General features: G+C 49.0%; 1 protein-coding gene across 1 annotated transcript; it reads right to left on the bottom strand.

The window, feature by feature from the left end:
* Window positions 1–19,918: 19,918 nt before the first annotated feature.
* Window positions 19,919–22,033, bottom strand: LOC149342200 (neprilysin-3-like). Its single transcript, XM_089546765.1, has one exon. The coding sequence runs from the start codon at window positions 22,031–22,033 to the stop codon at window positions 19,919–19,921; it is 2,115 nt and encodes a 704-aa protein (XP_089402891.1).
* Between the last annotated feature and the right edge of the window lie 267 nt (window positions 22,034–22,300).

Here is a 22,300-nt window from a genome sequence, read left to right as displayed (position 1 = left end):
TTACGCCTTGTTCTAACGCTTGTTCAAAAGCCTTGTTCTTAAGGATGATTCCCGACCCCTTCTCAGCCCAGAGAAACGCACATTCCTCGGGCTGTTCGTACGAAAGAGGCAGGAAAGTTCAGTCCCTGTCCGAGTCTAGTCTAATTTGCTGTCCACGATAACGGTGAGCTTGCATGCCAGATAAGTTTGGTATGCCGAATTTACGCTAGACTTACCGTAGTGCAGCCTCATTCTAAGCGGGGAGACGCGGTGCGCCAAGGTGGCGAATGTTGGTGAAGCATAAGGAACGCACCGCGCCACCGACATCCGATGGTGGCCAGTAGCTTGCCGCTGCCGCATCTAAGCATCCACGCTCAGACTTCTCCACGCTGTCACTGAACTGTTCTCTGCTGCATCATGACCTCCCAACCACCGTACAAGCTGCTTAAGGGCAGGACACCACTGGACAGAAAACGGAAAGTTTAAACTCATCAATTTGATGCGAGAACGTTCGGCGAGTAATTGTTCAGATTCTAAATTTTGGGTAATAGATAAAAAGGAGATGCCGAAGTGGTTAAAAAGCAACGGCAAAATTCAAGGCGCAAACTGAAGCTTACACTCCAGCAGGCGCACGCCAACATGAGCGGGAGAACGGTAACTTAGCGCTATGGGGCAGGTGAACCGTCACCAACTCGCCCAGCTTCCACTCTGGTAACTTACCGTTTGAACAAATTGGTTAGTGAGGTCGACAATGGGTGTCTGAAAGTTCCAGGAGTGTGTATATGAAACAGCACCTATTAATAGGACACCCAAGTAACGCGGCGTTTTATTTTTCGCATCTTGTCTGAGTTTAAAGTTGCGTTAAGAGGAATAAAACGTTCCCCTTGCGGTTACCCTTGCGTTAATGTGAAATTCAACGATACCAGCGGTGCGAAACGATGATGCGATCGTGTTCAGTTCCTCTCGGTAATAGTTTCCAAATTTTACTTCGTTTCTGTTATTTCCATAAAGTGTGAAGACTCACCACTGTGGACAGGCGATACTACCATCCTTGAGTCGAAAATATGTACCTATCTCATGCTGAATAGCCGCTGTCATGGAGTATTTACTATGATGCTTCGTATAGATAAAAATCTGCTGCCTTGTCACCGCATTTTTTTTTAAGAAGTAAGGGCTGGAGTACGATTTACGAATGGCACAAGTATTTGTTTCTCTTGTGTCTGACGGTGCTAGATTAACCCCAAGCTTCAATTTTCATTCTACCCGCTCCTCGCTGACGTGCCTTTTGCACTTCGGCACTACAGAATGACGTCTTGTAGGTCTCACAGCTATGTGCTAAAGCCAGAGCGGAAGCACCAGTGGTCATAATGACTATTTAATTGTGGCGCAGTTTGTGTGAAGAATGACCAGCGTTTTCTTCCAAAAACTGCTGTTAAGTAGAGCGCTTTGCTTTTAATATTTTAGCGTACACGAGTGATTAGTATAAATATACATATTTCGCAACGGACAGGACCCATTTTTTCCGGCCTGTTGAGGCCAGCTTAACGACCAGTACAAGATTCAGACCACGGTCTCGAAAAGTTGAGTTGATAATAGCTTCCCTCCATTAAACAAAGCGCAAGTGAAAACAGTTCATTTATAACTCGCATACCCGCCGGGACGCTAAGCGAACAAGCCAAGCGTGATGTATTTTCTGAGTGGCCGATTGCGACGTTGTGCCAACATGCGCCGAGTGGGCTCCTTATATTGTCCTATTACAGAGATAAAAGCCGAGCTCTGCGTCGGCTAGGAAAACCTTCGGCGATTAAAAACGTGTCCCTAGCTATAAGCGGGCGAGCACATCGTGGTCCGGCTTCTTATTCGTCGTTTCGCGAAATCACGCAGATTGCTTTAAATGAGAGGCGCAGCCTTTTAACGAGACGCGGCCACGTGTCGGGGCATGAGCCTGTGCGTGCGTGTTGTGCGTGCGTTTGTGCGTGAGCTCGTGCGTGCTGTTGTGTGTACACAGCGGAATCAGTGCGCGCACGCGTGGGTTAAACGGCGTATGCGAGGTCCGCGCACGTGGGGGCGCCGTCGGCCGCGCGCGGCGGACGCCAAGTCCTATTACGGAGTCGGTACTCGCTCTCATGGGTAGCGCGTTTATCGCAATCGGCAATCTTCCCCAATTTTCCGGAGCTGCGGACGGTAATTACGGATTAATTGCATTTTCCTCTCCGGTCGTACGTCCTTTCTTGCGCGCGCCAGGTTTTCCGTGAAGGGGGGTTCGCGCTAAGCGCCAACGCTGACCGTTGTGTGTGGACAAGAAGGATATTACGCGCGGCCCCACTCACCGGAGCAGCCGTCGGTTGATGCCTCGTGAAATCGCTTACCGGTGTTCTTCTTGTGCGGTAACGTTTTTCGTTGGCAACGCTCAAACTAGGAGAAAAAAGATTGTTAGTTCCCGCAGAGTCATTCGCAATTCAAAGTTACACACCATTCACGTGAAGTGTTTCAATGTAAACAGTCACACTCCGCGCAGATTGAAAGCTAGGCGTATACCTTATTAGGAGCTCTCACGCAGTTTGATTGCTACCGCGTCACTAGTGCAGAACGTATCGTACGAAACTATTGCACCATCAGATCTTGCGTACCTGTTTCCGCGTTGCAAAGCAAGTACAGGCCGCCGAAGCCGTCGGAACCGGCGCAGCCAGAGCCTTTCGCGAAATTTCAGTCTATTTCATGTCACGGCTGATTCAACTATGCCGCTACCTGCAACCTGAACGACGTGTGCCCTACTGCCGCAGAAGTTTAATAGCATCGATAAAGTGAAGGCAGATAATACACAGCAGCTGGGGAGAACAGCATGTGTAGGAGGAAAGGAAGCAGCAGGTAAACTATACTTTTCAGCTCGTAAGCTGGTCAGCCAAAGCTTTATTTTTTTCTAACCATTATATAACACGCGCCACAAGCCGTGTCTAATGAACGACACCTGACTGCGCAGTTTTCCGATTAAGTTTTAGCTGAGATGGATAAATAAATGCATAAAAGTATAGCGCAGGGCTATCTGTAACAGGAACCGCAAAATGTTTTGGGTTTTCAAAGCAACATTTAGGAGCCTGAGCCAACGAGTTCCGTTGGATAGACGTAGCAGGACGAGATAAACAGCTGCAAGCTTGATAGTGGGGATTTAAATGTATTTATCTTGTTCTGGCTCTCGGAATCAGTAAAATGTAATGCTGGAATGCTGTTATCAGCCTTGCTTTTATTTTTTAATCAACGCAACCAACTACTAGTATTCACGTATATTTCAAGAAATGTCGCGAACTTCGCAGCGTAGGTGTGTACAGAGGTTTAAGTATAAGAAAGATTTCCGTTCAAAAATACGCTTACGAGTTGTTCTAATAGCTCTCGCCTTTGGTTGCTCATTAACCTTTCGTTTCCAACACCTTATTTTTTTTCTTCTTCTTAGGCGAATCAATATTCGTGTCTCTCCAGGGCCACCTTTATCAGCCAGTATCTCCAATCTACGATTTTGATTCGCGTGTACTCAAAGCTCATCTGTAACGACCGTCCAAATTCGACCCACAAGTTCTCATAGAAGGTTCTCGCATTTCGCCGGCTAAGCGGGGTCGTGGGGCGTGCTCAGAACCACCTCAGCGAACCCTTTCTCAGGAGCTACAAGCGGCGGAATTGTGCGAGCTGCCAAGCTGCTGGTCCCTGCAGCAGACTCTTGCAGCCGCTCCGCTCTACGATGCTTCCTATAGACCAGATTTTTTTACCCTCGCACGCAGGCTGCGGACGCGCGCCTACTCTCGACACCAGTCGCCATCTGTCGGCGCGCGCGGCCCGAGGGACTGCGGGTCGCGCCGGCGCCGCGCATAGAACGCATGTTTACGTGTTCGCTTCTGCCGTTTTGTGCTCCATCAGCTAACGTATGAGGGTGTGTGCTGTGCGTCACTACTCACATTTGCCCTCTTCCAGACAGTGCTGCGGTTATCTTGTGCGCAGTTACTCGTTAACGTGACATCCGAGGGTAGTCGACCAGGTAGTGTACGGACTGGAAACCGGCACTTCGAAGCAGATTTCTGCGCTGTCGTGTCGTTTGTTGTCGCCTTTTACGTGCGATATCATCTATGATAATATTATGCATCAGAATGTAGATCTATTGACTTGACTCAGTGGAGTAGTAACTGGATAGGCGAGCTGCAGGTTGTCCCGACGGAGCGCGTGTTTTCGATCACCAGTACGTGTTCAGCATCCTTGCGCTGAGCTTGCTCTTGTTCCCATTAAGAACATTTCATGCACAAGATTGTAAGCACGACCGCTACCGATTTCAGCTGCTTTTTCCGCACGCATGTCAGAGGTATCTGGGGGGTAAAGGTTTATCTATAGTATCTTTCTGCTGTTGGTATCTACCTTAGCTTGGTTTGGTTTATTAAGGTTTTACGTCCCAAAGCGACTCAGGCTATGAGGGACGCCGTAGTGAAGGGCTCCGGAAATTTCGACCACCTGGGGTTCTTTAACGTGCACTGACATCGCACAGTACACGGGCCTCTAGAATTTCGCCTCCTTCGAAATTCGGCCGCCGCGGCCGGGATCGAACCCGCGTCTTTTGGGCCAGAGCAGAGAGCCGTAACCACTGAGCCACCGCAGCGGTGCGGTATCTACATTATTCATAGGAAAATATGCGCGATTTCATTACATTTTACACACTTAGCCAAACGCCTACGCAACGCTCTCACACGCGGCGAGAGCTCCTGAATAAAATAACGCGACTTCGGACCTCAGAATTAGTGAAAGCTGGATTAGCTGCTCATATCTATTCAAGCTTTGATAAATTAAGCGAAAGTACGTTTTTATGCACCAGGTTGCATAAACCATGACAAAATTTTTTTTCTGTAGGCGCTGCGACTCAGTGGGCTCACAGCGGTAATTTGTTGATAAACTGGCGCGGCGACAAGAAAGCCCTGTTTGTGGAAGGGGGGGGGGGGGGGGGCTTTATGTCTGGCCGGCAGGAAGGAATAAGAGTGCATGGGAATTGGAACTGCTAGGCGCACACCTAATGCTTGATATTGAACAAAAGTTTCTTTGCGGTGGAGCACCAAGACGGAATTCGATATCAGCACGAGCGCGTGCTAAGCGCCGGCACAATTAACCTGAATGTCAAACTAAATGTCATTAAAACGCGTCAATGTTATCGCTTTGATAACGTAAATACTTCCTGCAACACAGCCACGCAGCGGAAGTATGCTCGACAATGTTTTTTTAGCGCCCGAAGCGCGGCTATATGCAGGCGCGGCCGCGGAACTGCCGCAGCCCCGCAGTCCCCAAAGAAACGCCCGCACCGCGGCGCGCCAGTCGGTGCAAAATGGCCGCGCCCAGGAGAGGCTCAAAAATCTGGTCTATAGCCACGGTGGCTCGCCTGTTGACGGAGAGCGGAGCTGGGGGAAGGGGAGGGGAGCGAAGCACGGAGTGTATGTGCGTCCGTGCGCGCGCGAGCCAGCCATCACGCACAAACAGCTCACACACAAACGAACACACGCGCGGACGGAGCTGCAGCGGAGCCTCGAAGCTCGGCCGGCCGCCGACAGCGGGTAATGAAAAGAACCGCAGCAGCTACAAACAAAAGGGGCGGCCGGTCACGAAAGATCGTGACGGCGCACGCATTACAATAACGACGTGCTGAATCCTGTTTCACGGCCGTGTCTCGCAGCGATTCATTACGTAAACCCAATAAAGTAAAGAAACGCGCCTTGATTAGGCTCGATGAGCGCTCGGCGGCCTGTCACCGGAGTGCCACATTCTGTCGCCCGACGCCGCCGTCCCCGAATGCGCGTGTGTGGGGGGGCTGCCAGCTGGGAGCGTGTGCGGGACGAGGAGGAAGGGGAGAGAGTAAACAACGCGTCGCGATTCGAGAAGAGCGATGCCTGCGCCGAGTTTTCTCATTTGCGTTGCTACACGACGTCGGCGGCGGTTTCTGCACGCGCGCACGCGTAATCCCCTACATCATGAGCCGAGACGAAGAAAACTGTTCGGAAACCAGTCGCCGCTGAGTGGCTATACAGGGGAAGGGCCTCCTAGTTAGCCTGTCCAAATAAAGGAGGCTTTCAGCGCGCTCTTTTGTCACCCGGTGGTGATTGTTGATGCAAGTCGTGGTTTTTGGCTCTTAACATTTCCATTGAGAGCACGTCAATGGGGCGCGTGATTGAAAACGTTGTCATGTACCTGGAATGGAAGGGAAAATGCCCTGACCACATGGCAGCTGTCCAGCAGAAACTCACTCTTAAGTGCCACCTAAATTTTCCGGTAGCGTGGAAAATGAGAGAGAAGTGGTATGGAATTTGACAGAGAAACAAAAGGAATGTACAGAGATATGGAGCGGGCGATTTCGCTCTTGTGTCAACCCGCGTGTAGTTTGTGCTGGGTAAAGCGATCTGTTCACGGCCTCAAGAGAAGTGGGTCAAACCCATACGTCTGTTCGGGTGTCTCCGTTCATGGACGTCTGTGAACAGGAACAGCTCCTGTTGGGGACCCTGCATTCAAAATAAGGGGCCACTCAAGAACTCAGGATATGTAATCTCAGAGAGAGGTAGCTAATAAAAGAAAGCATTCGAGTAATAAACTGAACCTTAAAGCGAAGCAGAAGTCCAGTGTGTTTCCCCAGAACCAGCTGTATTTGAATACTTCCGGCATCTATATGAGGCAATAGGAGTGCTACCACAAGTAGCTCAGAGTGAGTTACCAACCACCATCATCAGCCGGATAACATTCACTGCAATACCAAGACCTTTCCTATATGCTCACGAATGATCAATACCTTGCCTTAGCCATCGCCACCATATCATATCAAACTTCGTAATCTCATCTGTCCCCCTCATTTTCCGTTGCCTATTGCTTTGTCTTCATTCCCGTTGTAATTTTTTTGTGATACCTCAAAGCACATATGGTTATCTGTTCTATGCATGACATGTTCCACCCGTCATCAATATAAATCACGCATTTTTAAACCATGCTTAATCCAATACCTGTACACCAAAGAGGGGTGTACCACTGGGTAACGCAAGGGCCGTCACTGAGAGGGAGACCACAATCACCAATATCAACTTCATGTGTCCTGCAAACTGTGAAGGCTGTACTACGGGCGCACTTCTCAGCAACAATCCAAAGTACACTGATGATGCCAGACAATAAGGCCGGCTCGAATTCCCTCCCCACTATTGCTCTTCCTCAATGATCCTGAGGACGCGCTTTCTGTATCCCATGAACTGATGGGCAGGTTGGCCAGACATGATTTGTAGTGCAACAGCGCACCGGTAGGAGGCCAAAGGAAGAGAATGGACGAGACAAAGCGCTGTGGAGAAAGTGGAGGATTCGTTGGACAGGGACGTGGAAAGTTACAAAGAAATATATACAAGCAGCGCTGTATTCGCCTTTCAATTCTGCGACTCTGCACGGCGTTTTTCATCAAAGGGGTAGGGAAGGCTTCAGTTGTCGTTCTGTTGGCTCAAGTAAAGAACTACGCTTGGTGAGAGACTGACATAAGACGAAAGTGGACCCATGGAGAAATTTTCGCTCACAAATCTTTCCATTTGTGCAAAGTGATGTTGATTTTTACTATTTGTTAGAATCTCGTGTCAATACCAACTAGAAGCCCCCCTTCCGCTCGGTGGTGGAGGTGAAAATGTTTATTTGACAGTTTCGAAGTGGGGTTGATGGTGTTGGTGATGTGGTTTCGTCCTTGGTCCGGTATTCCATTAGCTTTTGCTGCTTCCTGTGCTCTCTCGAGGAGTTTCTCCTGGGCACCGAAGTTTGTGCTGGATAGAGCCGCCTCCCAGCCTCCATTCACTTGTTGAACTACTTGCGGATTTGCCGATTTGCGGATTTGCCTATTTGCGGATTTTCCTGGCAGGACCACGCTGCAGTCGCCTTCACCCCGCAGGGTAGCATCTTTCTTTATTGAAAGATGCTGGGCTTAAGGTGTGAAATCTAGACGGGTGATTAAAGATGTATGCTGCAGTCGCCCGAGGTGAACTTCCTGTTTTTTACATAGGGCTAAGCTTATGGTGTTGCAATATGTTTGCATGCACTCTGAGCAGAAAGAGTAAAAAGGGGAGTATAAGCTGTCCTCTACGGCACTCCCTTTTATAAAAGGGTGTGTGGGCTAGAGGACAGCTTATACTCCCTTGTTACTCCTATACAGGCGTATTTGTATTTAGAGTGTATGTTATTAGCATGTTTTAGTATTCTAGCTCATCGAGAGGAAAACGAGGAGCCCGAGGGGAAAATTCTAGGGCGGCACTCTGTGCACACTCACTCCCCACCGCCCCTTGATGACCAGGCACCCAAACCAGCGGTTTTGATTTCTGCTATGTGCTCGGCGTTTTCGAGGACACGCTCTGCCAGCGAGGTAATATCATTCCTTTGTCGGATTTCCGGTATGCCGTTTTCGGAACGGTGATTATGTTTTGTGAGGTGTCATGGGTCGCCGCTAAGGCGAAAGCAACCTTCTCTGCTTCGATGGAGCTACCGCTTCTGACCATGGCACCGTATACAGTAACCATGTACTAGTTTACTAGTTTGACTGTGAAGCGGCAACTCCGTTCACTGAACTCAGAGCATCCTTCCGCTCGGCTGTACTAACTCTCTGGGCTGTCAGATCGGGATTTCTCATAGTCGAATTCTAAAATAGTGCTGCGCATTTGCGCCGTCGACTTTAAAACATTTTTGACGCAATAGCAATAAGCACTCTATGTCCCAGAAAAGCCGGTGTCGTCGTTGGCGTCGTCGTTGGCGTCGTCATGCGTCGTTGTCTGTGAGCGAAAAGTCAGCGAAAATTCCCCAGAGGAACAACCTAGGGAGCAGGTGGGACGCCGAGGTCACGTGAACTTGTGACGTCATCATAACCCGCCCACCGGCATGAGGGCAAACTGCACACCGTGGCAGGTGGCAAATAATGATTAGTTCATAGAGAAAACAGCACGAGAAAACGAGACGAACGAAGAAAGACATAACACAAGCGCTGTGTTCGTCTCGTTTTCCAGCGCTGCTTTCACTATGAATCAGTACCAACTCGCCCAAATCGCAGACTTAATGATTAGTCTCGAGAGGTTGCCCGGGTAGAGGAACCTGGGTCTCACAAGACCCGCCAGTGGCAGCACTGGCCATCGCAAGGCAGTGGTGCATCGCTTAACCGCTGCAACACTGAGCCAGGAGTGGCATGAGGGCTCTCAGAGTTCTGTGAATGTAAAGTAGACAATGACGAATTGCGCATACAAAGGGACTAGCCCATTAACGCTATCGGACCATTCCCTTAAAGCGGTGATTAAGTGCCGCCTCTTGGTGGCTCAGTGGTTACTGCGCTCGGCTGCTGACCCGAAATACGCGGGTTCGATCCCGGCCGCGGCAGCCTAACTTGGATGGAGGCGAAATTCTAGAGGCCCGTGTACTGTGCGATGTCAGTGCGCGTTAAAGAACTCCAGGTGGTCGAAATTTCCGGAGCCCTTCACTACGGCGTCCCTCATAGCCTGAGTTGCTTTGGGACGTTAAACCCCAATAAACCAAACCATCTAGTTCTTGTAGCTCTACTGCACAAAAAGCGACCACAGTCGGCTTTATAAAGGATTTCTGCATTATCCTGATATATTTTTTGCTGTATAGAAGCAATGAATTACGCGAAGTTTGACTGGACTGCAAATTGCATACACTCCATGTCATTGTAGTCGGAAAGAACACAACAGCCACAGAAACCAAGGGGCACAGGGGATTTTTTTTTTAAATTTGTTTATTTGTTTGATGGTGTTGATCAATTTAGAATATTACTGAATATGTTGTCGCTTAAAGCTAATTGATTAGAAAAGCAGAAGAAAAACAACCACATGCCGCCGGTGGGATCCGAACCCACGACCTCCGAATTACGCGTCCGGTGCTCTACCTCTGAGCTACGGCGACGGCTGTCAAATCTTCTGTTTTCGGGGGTATTTATGTTTACCAGTAACCTAACCTTGAGAGTGTTCATCAGCGCCACCCACGTTCATAAGCGGCGGACGTAGAACGTCCTGAGTTACCGCAGGTGTGACGTAGAACGTCATCGAACGGAGAGGGTGGAAGCTGCGTGAGAACCCTATGATGCTTCCTATGGCATCAAGGCTGCCAGAACCGAAAGGTTTTTGAATAACACGGGCAACTGCGTAACATATACTACACTGAATAAATGCTTGGGGACATCTTGGAAAGCGTGCCAAATGTTAAAAAAAAATTATTATCATACACTGGTCCGTATCAACTGCCACTTCCGTTCATTAAAGCCTCCCATATAGATGTAATTTCTCATCATTTCAGTTCGTCATTTCAGTTCACTGTATGTTAAACTCTTCATCTGTGATCCTTTCTTTATTAGTTGTCACATTATGAAGTAAAATTCCAGGGCATTACTTGTGGCGAACAGTCCTTTTTATTCAGGTTAAATGAAGTCGGAGCAAGCTAAATTATGGCTTTCATTTCATAACCACTCTCTCTCTTATCTTTCTTCAAATGCCGGCACTGAGCGCAAATTTTCGCGTCATGAATAGACGGAAAGAAGGGGGCAACTCTTTGGAAGAATAATGGCTTCATGTATGTTTCCTTCCAAGAGAAACTATTACTGAAAAAATGGTAGAGAACAACCAAATGGTAAAGAAGGCCAAAGGGTTCCTAATATACGGCGAAAACTTGCTAAGCGGCTGCCTGTCAGAACGACCGGCCGGTCGTGTAAATTACGCGTACGGAGTTGGTGTAGGTTGCTTAAAAACTCCCTACGCCTCCTTTTAAGGGGCATCACGCATGAATTTTTCAAAGTGTGCTCAACAACTGTGAGTGCATCAATACCCCGCCCGCACTTTCTACTCAAAGCACACCACATGGTTACTATTTAAGTGCGGTTGTAAAACGCAGGAAAGAAAAGTTATTGCGATTACTTTTCACTGTCACCCTGTTCGCTTCACTCCACCGAAGGAGTCAGCTGACGGTTAAGTTACCAATCTGGCCTTGTCCCCATTCGTACTAGTGAGGGAGAATTTATGTGCGAATGCCAGGGAGACCTTTCTCACTCTCTTCTATTTTTCTTGCTTAGGACGTCGTGAAATACCTAAAGATTCAGTTCGTAGTTGGCTGCCAATAAAAAAATATATATATATATGTCTTGTTCCACAACTCAGCGCCAATTTTAATTTTGCTTCCTCAGGGGAAAAAAATGCAGTTAACTGAGAGAGCGAAAAACTTGTTCAGCTCGGAAGTTAAGCGTGAGACTTACGACTTCTTGTCGGACACATTTTCACCGCATTCCTTCTTACGTCCTCCGAAGTAAAATATAACAAAGAAATCTCCTTAATAGTGGCTGGGACAAGGGCAAATAGCTCGCTCTTTCTTCGCTAGGAATCTCCCTTTCTCGTGGAGAGGACTATCGAATAGGCTTTCTTCTAGTTTATGCTCGTCATTTATCTCATCCAGTAAGTATGGATAAAAAATGATCGAGCAAAATAAACAACAAAGAGAAAGAAAGAAAACTGAAAGAGAGAGAGAGAGTGTGAATAGCTTTATTTCTCTCAATAAAGCTGTACTGAGGCGCTGCGCACATATGTTATGAGGTGCATTGTGGCTGCAGTGTGGCCGCGGTCTCGTAGTATAGCGTAAGCACAGGCTGCAGCGTATGCGTGATCTTATTAGGACCGAGATTGAGCGGCCAAGCGTCTATCCCGACACGTCCTGTGAGCGGCGATGACAAAACACCCAAACCAAAATGAGAACAATAGGTCAGACAGGAACCGAGAAAGGGAGCAGCGAGAGAGAGACGTGCACAGAGGAAGGAAAAGAGAGGGAAAGGGAGGAGGAGGAGCAAGCGCCCATTCGTCGCCGTTAAGCGCGGCAGGTGCCTTGTGGCGACACAGCCCCTCGGCTGCATGGCCGCTAACGAACCATTTACAAGAACACACGGCGAACAATAGCGGGTAACAAAGAGAGCGTCAGGCAGCGCGTACAACCGCAGGAATGGAAGCCTGTACACGGAAATGGACTGCGACGCGGCCGCGAAACGAGTAAGCGTCGTTCCCCATAAATAGCCGCCGTTGCGTCGGCCTTTTGTGCTCGAATGCGTGCGATTCGACGGGGTGCTCTCATAAAGAAAGTCATTTGCACGTCACTGGCTCGCCAAGCACGCGGCGACGGCAGCAGCAGAAAGCGGCAGTGGGGCGCCGAGGGGGCGCTGCCGTCGCTCGGCGCAGCAGCAGTAGCAGCAGTCCGGATCGCTGCGTCTTCCGTATGGCGACGCGGGCGACGCCGATGGGCGGCGCTCGGGTAATTAGGACGAGACGACGGCGACGGGCGGTACAATTTATTCGCGGCACAGGCATAAAGCACAGCGTTTTCGCGCGACACCGTTCTTCTTCCTGTTTCTTTACCTCGCTGCGCCTCTTGGATCAAACTTTAGCAGCACTACCCTTCTAAATGTGCGCGTGCAAGTCCTAAAGCGTTATCTTGTTTTCGCGGAAGGAAAGAATAAAATATAATGGAAGAAAGCGAGAAAGCCTGCGGAGAACGTCGCTCAGGGTGGCGTCTAATGAGGCAGTTTCAATGAAAACGAATGTGCGAGATGAGTGCGATTTATGTGACAGATTTTATTGCCTCCCTCTCCCTCCCCTCTTTCTGAAAAGAAAAAAAAAAGATGTGGCACGAGTTGCTTTAAAAGAAACGTATAGCAAATTAGACGAGGCATACAAGCGGGTTCTGTCGACTGGAAACGGACTCAAACAGGAGGTTTTCAGTCTCTCGAAGCTAGCAGGGAAGAAGGCTTGGCGCTTTCTTTCACGAAAGAGCACTCGTCTGAGACAGCTGCACGAGGACAAAAGTGTAGTGTGATCCTGCGACCTGTCATCTGGAGATCTGTACACTGGAAGGTGGACAGATTATAGCTTTTAATAATTATTGTCATTAAGAAGACGCTGCTGGAAAAAAAATTAAAGGGGAAAAAATGACCCAGGCGGAGTGAATATAAACTGCTAATTCTCCTTCTCCGACACAACAAATTCTTTTTTAGCAGTTTAATTCGCTTCCTATTATTCTTGTCACCTAAATAACGCTACAGATTTGAACAAATTTCGTCCTGCTTTTCTAGTTAATGCACATGGAAAGAATTTCGTTTTTGTCGGTCGGTTGATCTCGTGAAATTGCGCTCTGAAGGAATCCTCGTTTTCTGAATATATTATAATATTTGTGAACACGTAAACCACAGCGGTGGCGGATACTCGGCAGTAAAGAGGCAGCGAGCATTTTGGAATATTGGGTGTGCTAGATTAAGCAAGAAAGTAGTGAAGGCTACCTGGGCTCTAAAGGCACCTCATTGGGCTCTTTGCTGCAGAGGTAGCCTTGAGGCAACTTTTAGTTACGGAGCCGCAATACAGTTTGCAAGAACAATAGTAGCGCCGTCCGTCTACCTGATGTGAGCGTGACTTCCCAAAAAAAACTAGAAAGTTTCAAGAATGCCTGAGCGTAATTGCAACGGCAGCAAGAGATTTCAAAGGACGAACTTCACTCGCGTCGCATCGCAGAACTGACGCACAAGATACTTAGTTTGTTCGAACTGACCAAACACACGGATGAGACTGCTTCTAACCCTGAAGTGCCATATCTGTCCATTTAGAAGCGCAAAACGTTAAAGAAAAGCGTAGAGGCGCTCATAATCAAGGCGAAGGATTCTAGCTGACGGTGACAAAGAAGTCGCCCTTCAGAGTCATTAGCGGGACATCATGAAAATAGTGTAGGGCGACGAATAGCTGATTCTGATTCTGATCTCTTAGTATAGCCATTCCCTTGGAATATGTCTTTCTTTTCGTACATTGCTTTTTTTTTTTTGTGGGAAAATATGGAACCCTCTGTGCCCTCTTCGTGCCCTTGTCTACATTGAAGCTGCTGGCACCTGCATCAAAAGCTACCAGGCATTTCATGTTTCTCTGGGGAAAATAAATTACAACTAAAACTTGATGGGATACTTGATCCGCCTTAAGGATATGATGCTATAGCGTTATTGGGTCCCATCAACGGCTTGGGGTCCCCTTTGTGTATCACTTGGCCTATAGGTTCCGTCTACATGCCAATATAAATTGGTCATTCTCTTTTTTACACTCGCAGATTGCTGGCAGTCCTCATTCCACTCCGGGCGCAGTGGTGCAGCGGTTAAAAGATGCGCCACTGCCGCGGAAAGAGGCTGTTTCAAACATAGCCACCGGTGGGGTTCGAAAGATACAGGTTGCTTTTTCCGAGCAGCCTCTTGCGTCCAGTCATTAACTCAACTGCCACCTGCCATGGTGGGCAGTTCTGTTCCCAATCCGGTGGGCAGGTTGTGATGACGTTACAAGGTCACGTGACTTAGGCGGCAGGTGGACCAAATGCTTTTTCACTCACAACGCAGTTGCCGACCACGACGCCGGATTTTCTGCATAACTCGAGCCTTAACGCTGTCGCGTTAAAAAAAAAAAAAAAAAAAAAACTTCACCGACCCTAGCGCCGACTCCGCCGCCTTTTACAGGGATGAAGGTCCCACAATGTATAGGGCGCGCTGTTCTTCGGCACTCAGACAAAAAGAGGTGAAGGAAACAGACGAAAGAGATAAAGCGCGCGATCAACTTGTAATCACCATGAGCAGAGCTGCTAAGGTGGCTAGTTGATTGCATCGTGCCCCGTACCTTACCTCGTATATATTCAAGATGAGCAACCAACTAGCTACCTCTTTAGCTTTGCTCCCCTACACAGCTATCACTTGAAAAAAAAAAATGAAGAAAGGAGTCCTAACGACTTCTAGTGAGTACAAACTCTAAAAACCACCAACTTTCAATATGGTTGCAACCCACGTGAACGAGAAGAGAGGCGCCCCGTAGCTGGCATGTATGATGCCACCACGTGCCTTGCACGTCCGAATCACTCCCCTCATCACACACGCACGCACACCTCCGGATGACCGCAGCACGTCGGTCACTCAGCCGGGCATCCATCAGGCGGCCAGCCGGCCCGCACCGACCAAGAATCGTTTCCGCCGCAGCCGGCTCACGCATGCAGGGGCCAGCATGGCACCGGCCTACATGGCAGCAAGTCCTCCCCCCACTTCACTTCCCACTACCGTGACCGCCCTGCACCGGTCGTCAGTCGCAATTACGTTCCTAACAAATGATGTATGTGCCGGCGGGTTAATACTGCTCCTCGCCGACATCCTGTGCCGTCCTCGATATTGCATGCATCAAGTCGGCAGCTGCCGTTTCATCTTTCGTCGTGGCGCCCGACATCTGCATGCGTAGGCCGCACACGGGCTTGAGGCCTTTCGCGAGGAGAGGAGCTGCGGGGGCCTGCGTACGCGAGGGTAAAATATGACGGCTCATTACTAGCTGCTGGCGCCCACAACTCATAGATAAGCGCGTGTGCGATGAGCGTTTGTGGTTTATGTATGCCCATCACCTGAAAAGAGTGATTTTTCTCTCAGAGCTTGAACATTTCCCGTGTGGAAACCTGAACCTGACGCGGATTATTTCTTTTCTGCCGCCGCGGTGGCTCAGTGGCTATGGTGCTCGGCTGCTGGCCCGAAAGACGCGGGTTCGATCCCGGCCGCGGCGGCTGAATTTCTTTGGAGGAGAAATTCGAGGCCCGTGTACTGTGCGATGTCAGTGCACGTTAAAGAACCCCAGGTGGTCGAAATTTCCGGAGCCCTCCACTACGGCGTCTCTCATAGCCTTAGTCGCTTTGGGACGTTAAACCCCATAAACCAACCAACCATTATTTCTTTTCTGTCATCCCACTGCAAAGCGTCAGACTTATTTCGAAAACGGATGAACTACAGCTTTGCTGTCACCGTCTGCACAGCGAGAGCCCGTATCCTGCATGACAATAAAGACTGCTAGAATAAGCTCACATCAACACGAAGCATGCTCCCGGAGCTCGGCGCCCGCCAAAGGGATGCCCGCCTCGGCGCGGCGCCGTGCAGTTCGGCACGAGCCGAAGCTCTCCGCTATCAAGCGAGCAGCCGCGAACTGGGCGATTAAACTGTCGACAAGTTTCGTCGGAGGTGCGGACATTCACGCACCGGGCTGAGAAGCGCCCGATCATGAAAGACGGGGTGGGGTGTAAAGTGCGCCCTTAGCACCGCCTCGGCTCTTTTCAAAAGCTTTCGTCTCCGTCGGCGCGGCAAATGCAATTGAGTTTCGACGCACTAAAATAAAAAAATGGAAACTAAAAAACGAAATAAAGATGAAAAGCGCCTCAATACTCGCAGACGTATAGAACCATCGTTGTCGGACGGCACGACCCAGACAGCAATAAAACGGGCATCAGTAAATGGGCAGATAACGAAGTACTGAGCCGCCCAGCCCGCGGGCCGACCTCTCATACTTTACGCGGCTATCTTAACGAACCGATGAAACAATGCGGTGCGCGAAGGAAAATATATATTTGAAAGAAATAAGAGCACGAAGGTCGTGGGATGTTGAGGGTGGGTTGCAGTGGCGAGGAGTTGAGGGGAGGGGGGGGGGGATTGTTCAGGACGCCGCCGGGTGTTGCCGAAGGTGAAGCAAGCGCAAGGGGTGCTTGCAGAAAAGAAGCGCGTAGCCAAGCCAAGCCCAGCAAGCGAGAGAAGCAAGCAGGGTGGCTGTGACGTGCACAGTTTGCGATGCGGAGCCGAGAGAGACGAGGGGTGGGCACCTCCACGAGCTGCATGGTGTGGCGATGGCGATGCCGATAGGCATTCGGAAGGCGGGACAGCGGCTCGTTACCCGCTGCCGCCCCCGGGGCCGTGATGAAAATGGGCGATGCGAGGCGAGACACACGGCGCGTCGAAAAGCTCACCTTTTTAATTGACCTCTAGCGCCGGGGGAAAACGTGCTAAATAATTGCCGCCATTTCTAAACGTTACTCGGCGGGTCAGGGGGCAGCGGAGAGAGGCATCCGCCGCTGGTTCCGTCTTGGCTCTCCGCGGTGCTGGCGAGCTTGGGAAACAGAGAGAGGAAGTGAGAAGAGGGTGAAAATAACGAGGTCTCAGCTGCGCAGAAATGGCTCCTTGTCGACCGTGTAGGGGAGCTATTTGTATTACGGGCGTGTTTTCCTTTAAAAAGCGTCCACTGATGGCGTTTGAGCTGGCGGCTTCTGTGGCTGAACGCGAAGCAGGCGGTAATTGAGGGTGGCCCTCTTCAAACAGCTTCTCCACTTGACCGCAACGTCATCGCAGGATATGAGGGCATCCTGGCTTGATTAGGCGCTTTCACTACTTAGCTGAAAAGACTTCGATAGAAAGCTCGGGGACGAGGGAAGTTAGCAGGCTGCAAGCACTTATCAAACGCAGTCAAGTAACCAGGCTGCATGGTTTGCTTCTCATTCGTATAGTAGAGCCCTCACGGCTTCCCTAAAGATCAAAAAGCTCTTTCAACTTGAGGACAGGGGTTCTCCTTACCATACAGATATTTAGGGCTTGAGGGCTATCATAATAGCTTTACTATACGACTGAGAAGAAAAACGCGCAGCCTGATTACTCTTGGCAAAGACTGTACAGTCGCGAACAATATGAGAAGGAACAGGCGTTTTGCACAAAACTGCGAATTTGCTAGTCATTCATTTATCAACTAAATCTGAGAATGACTTTTGGATACAATACTCGCAGAGCAAAACTAGTCAGAAAACAAAAAATAAAGCACATAATTAGGGAGCAATCAATAAATAAATGCTCAAACTTCGTTCCCTCTCCGTTTCCATCTCCAGTTTCCGGTAGCAATTTGCAGCGTTTAATTTTATCATTTACTAGATGGAAGGGCATTGGTGAGTGTATACTCAGGACCATAACAGGTGTTTCACCTAAGGTGTTCCGCAATTTTTTAAAATGGGCTTATTGTGTTAGAAGAGCGCTTTTTTCGACATAGTATTGTCAGGGCGTAGAGCGTCAGACTGAAAGACAGCATCGCGACATATCAAATGCGCTCACGAAAAGATTGTAGGCAAAGCAACTCCTCCAATGCATTTAACTCGTAGAAAAAGCCAAAATATGTTGGGCCATAGCGCCAAAGGCAACTGCGTTCTTGATATTCGAAAAACTGAAATGGGCATTACTTACGGTGGGCTGCATGCCTCTCAATAAAGGAGAAGATTAAAAGTAATTGGTAAAAATTTAACTATTCATTATTAGTTAACCTGCCTACTAGTTAGCAAGTCTTAGCTGTAGAAGTTTGCGGGAATACTGTGACTGCTGCTGGCACAGGACAGGGTTAATTGGAGATATATGGGAAAGGCATTTTCCCTGCAGTGGGCGTAGTCAGGCTGTTGATGATGATGATGATGATGATGATGAGCTGTATTGTGATGCACTGCACCACTGACAATGTCATGCGAAGAAAACGGTCTTATAACTGAACAAGCTTGATTTTTTTTTATTATTGAAGAACAGCTTAGGTGAAACACTTCGTATAAAGAGCCAAAGAGAAAATAAATGAAATCAACTTTATTAAAAGGGTACAACCACTGTCCCCCTTTATTTCAGATACTGCTAACTGCCGGTGTACAATAGCAAGAGTATGATTAATTGCCCGAATAACTTCGGGAAGGTGGCTAAAATGATAGGCGCAGCGTAATCTTGTGCTAGACCCCGGTTCCACACCCACTTGCGTCACGTTTGCCAGGCGCGAAACCGACGCGCGCTCGTAAAGTGGCGGATTCCAGCATTCTGCGGGCCGCTGAACGGAGGGTAGCCATCGGTCCGTCAGGCGACCAATACCATCAACAAGGAGAAAAGCAACTGAAAAACATCGAGTTAGACTGACGTCTATATGCGCCTCAACTTTGTCCTGTGCAATTCGCACTGAGATCGGAAAATGAATTCCTGCCCCTAAGCGCGCGGGGCGATCGGTGAAGAAGATAAAAAAAAAAAAAACTGGACTGTCGGTGAAGACTGGTGCGCGAGAACCCGAAGAAACTGCAAAAAAAAAAAAAATTCTAGACTTGACCTTAACAAAATATGGAATTCATTAGTTTCTAGACTTCCCCGGTGAGGAGAACCCTAAAGCCAGGTAAAGACCTGAAAATTTGAGATCTAGCACCGTCTTTTGCTCTTTCGGAGCTGCATCATAACATAGGTTGGCATCGATCATGTCGCAAAAACAAATCAATCGGCAGCAGAAAATTGCAAGTATTACGAGACGCATTATTAATCGCGCTTGTGTGGCCTCATTCACGTCGCAGCATTTAGCGGACGGCCTTCTAGAGGCAGAAGACCACAGATGCCCTTGAACGGCAGTAGACCATGCTGTTTATGTCGGCCAGCTTGCTCATTACCATTAGTTTCAGTTTATCGTTGCTTATTCTACTACATTCTTTGTATTTAAAGCGCTTTCAATATGATCATTCTTCTGGAGTTTTCGCATGGGCAGTAATCAACAGTTGAAAAGTGGGCTTGTCTATCAACTTCAGATTTGTTGAGTATGATGACCTTCGCTGTTAAGGAGCGCGGACTGATGATCTAAGGCTGAACAATGCAACAAATAATCCCCGACTGACCTCGCTACGTGCAACAGATATCTCCCTATACGTAACTGTATACACTACCATGCGGTAAGTGTGCTCTATAACTGAAACCGTGCCTGTCGTATATCTTCAGCTGCTGTCTAAATGAACAAGTGAGCGCATATGTCCAATGCGACCATCTTAAGACACTAAAGAAAGCTAATCGAGCGGATTCATAGCTTATTGCATACTGATTCAAACGACTTGGTTGATATGGTACTCATTCGGTGTACACACTACACAAATATTTCAAAAAGCACAGCGCCAAGTACAAGACAAATGTGGCCTAATGCTTCGAAACACTGCTTTTCAAGTGATCAGCAGCATCGTAATAACATCTGCGAATATAAAATCTGCACAGAAACCAGGACGGCGAGCCAGAGCAAGCACTCTTTCTAGGAGGCTGTATTCAGTAAAGAAGGCATTTGTGAGCAGGGTTGAGGTTTGGCTCCTGATCGTCGTCGGTCCTGTTACAACGGAAGGCTTTGCCGAACTCTCGCATGTTCATGACGGCGCCATTGCAACGCTTAAGCGCCTTTTCTGGGAGCATCGGCTTTCCATCCACGTCAACGCTGGCGCACATCGTGTGGCAGAAGGAGGTGAAGAAAAGCTGTTGATCACTAAGCTTGATGCCGGGTAACAAGAGACGGCTTTTGCGGTCAACCATGGCATAATGTAAAGCGTCCAGCGCTATCCTAGCACCGAGGTAGTCCGGCAGGAAATAAACTTCTTCCCCGAAAGCAGCGTCGGGGTTGGCCTGTTGTGCAAAGCACGTGACCCTCCTTTTGTACTCTTGGTACACGGATCCGGTCCACCAGTTCTTAGTCAAGCCGACGGCATCTTTCTTCACATTGTTGCCAATAAGAAGTTCCGCCAACAACCGGGCCGTGACAGTGCCCAAGCCGCCGTATTTGATCGCCAGCGGAACTTCGGTGGAGTAGAATGGCAAGTGCAGAAGGCCAGCGTAAACGTGAACAGTGTTCATGACATGGTCTATGTCGCCTCCTGCCGCGGCGTAATTGGGCTCTCCAAGATGCCGCTTCGTGCCGCGTACGTTGTACTGGGCGTCGTTGGCGCGTATCATGAGCTGGTTGCCGTAGTAGTCCGCTGGTGACAGTGCGGGAAGGTTCGCGTATCTCTCTGACAGGCTGAAAGTCTTCAGGTACGAGCCGAGCACAGGCGGGACGACAGTTGTCCGCTTCAACTTTTCCAACGTCCTGGACTTCGACAACTCGTCCATCCACACAGAGTTCCGCACTCTACGTATCATTGAGCTCTTTATGGAGGCAACTAGGAGGCCCACGTCTTTAGCGGAGTTCTTTTTCGCATTTTCCACTGAGAGTACGTAGAGGTTCCAAGCGTTCATGAAGTGAGTTAAGATGAAGGCCATGCAATTGGTAACGGGACTGCGTGCCACAGGATGGTCAAAGTAGTAGTACGAATCCCTTACTTTTTGAAACGCCTCTTGATGTCCTGCCATTTGTGTCAGTATCGAAAAGCCAAAGAATCTCATTGCACTTTCAGGGTGTATTGTCTTCAACAAATGCCTGAGTGCTTCTTTTATGTAATGCAACTTTGTGTGGAATACAGTCTTCGAGTTAATAGTGCCCATAGGCTCGAGAGCTGTGTTCCACGCACTCTCAGATAACCCCAGAGCACGAGTTCCGGCGACAATTTCTTGCAAAGAATGCGGCTTGTAATCGTTTCCCGAGCCTATTGAGGCTTGACAGAGGGTAATGTGGGTGCCAACCACCTCTTGAGCCGCGGCATTGTCCTGGTAGGAGAACAGCTCAAAAACTTCTTTCACGTACTCCTCGTACAAACCCTCGAGGCTCTTGTTTGATCCAGGGATATAAGGGCATACAAACGGTGACGGTTGTATCGAGAGTCGGTGTTCTGCTAGTTCTTCATCAAGCAAGGCGTTCTCGAAGAAAAACACGACCTGCATTCCCCATTTCATGTCTAAATCAATTAGCTCTTTGAAAACGTCGTACGATTCGGCGTCCGAAAAGGTGAACTTTGGCCAGTTGCCGATGTGGAATTTGTCGAAGACTGCCTTCATCTCCGAAGCGAGGTCCATCTTGACCGACTGCAGGCAGGAGTGGTAAGTGATGAGGACCATGTCTACCACCGTTTGGGTCGTGGCATTTGGGTCACGCTTTTTCATGTCCATTTCCAGGTGGTCGATGTACTCTTGGCTGGCCAACCAGGACACATTTGTTCCCATGGGGTTGGCCGTAGCCCAGGGGCTGCACACGTACGAGTAGAAGTCCCGGCATGGTAGGTCAGTAGTCACGGGACCGAGAGACATCATCTTCACGACGCTGTCGCAGTCTGCGGCGACGCAACGTCGATATTTCTCGGCCTTGCGGATGGACATCTGGATTTGCTCTCCGTAGATAAGGAGAGATATGAGGACTCCAATTAATATCAGGCAGCAGGCAACTATAAGGTAGTTGGCGATGGTGCTGCCCTCTTCCACGCTGGTCTTGACGGTTGGTGGGGAAACGTCGACGCCGGCCATAATGCTCCCTTTAACAGAAGGAGGCAGAATAATTATATACAGTCACTGCACTTGCGGCGCAAGCATATAGCTATCGCTGGCGTACTAGCGTATCTCAAGACTGCGTCTCCAGCATGGGAGCTTTGGACGGGGCGTGCTAATAGTTAATGGAGGTCATAACAAGACCTTCCAACGTTTAAGCGAAACCAAGATGAATTATTGTTACTGCACCCCTCAGCAAGTACATAGCACTCCTGAAGACTATGACGTACTTTCTTTCACATATGA

Source organism: Amblyomma mixtum, chromosome 5, assembly GCF_055824585.1.
Source record: "Amblyomma mixtum isolate Tamu chromosome 5, ASM5582458v1, whole genome shotgun sequence".
NCBI classification, from domain to species: domain Eukaryota; kingdom Metazoa; phylum Arthropoda; class Arachnida; order Ixodida; family Ixodidae; genus Amblyomma; species Amblyomma mixtum.
This window is presented reverse-complemented; position numbering and strand designations above follow the sequence as displayed.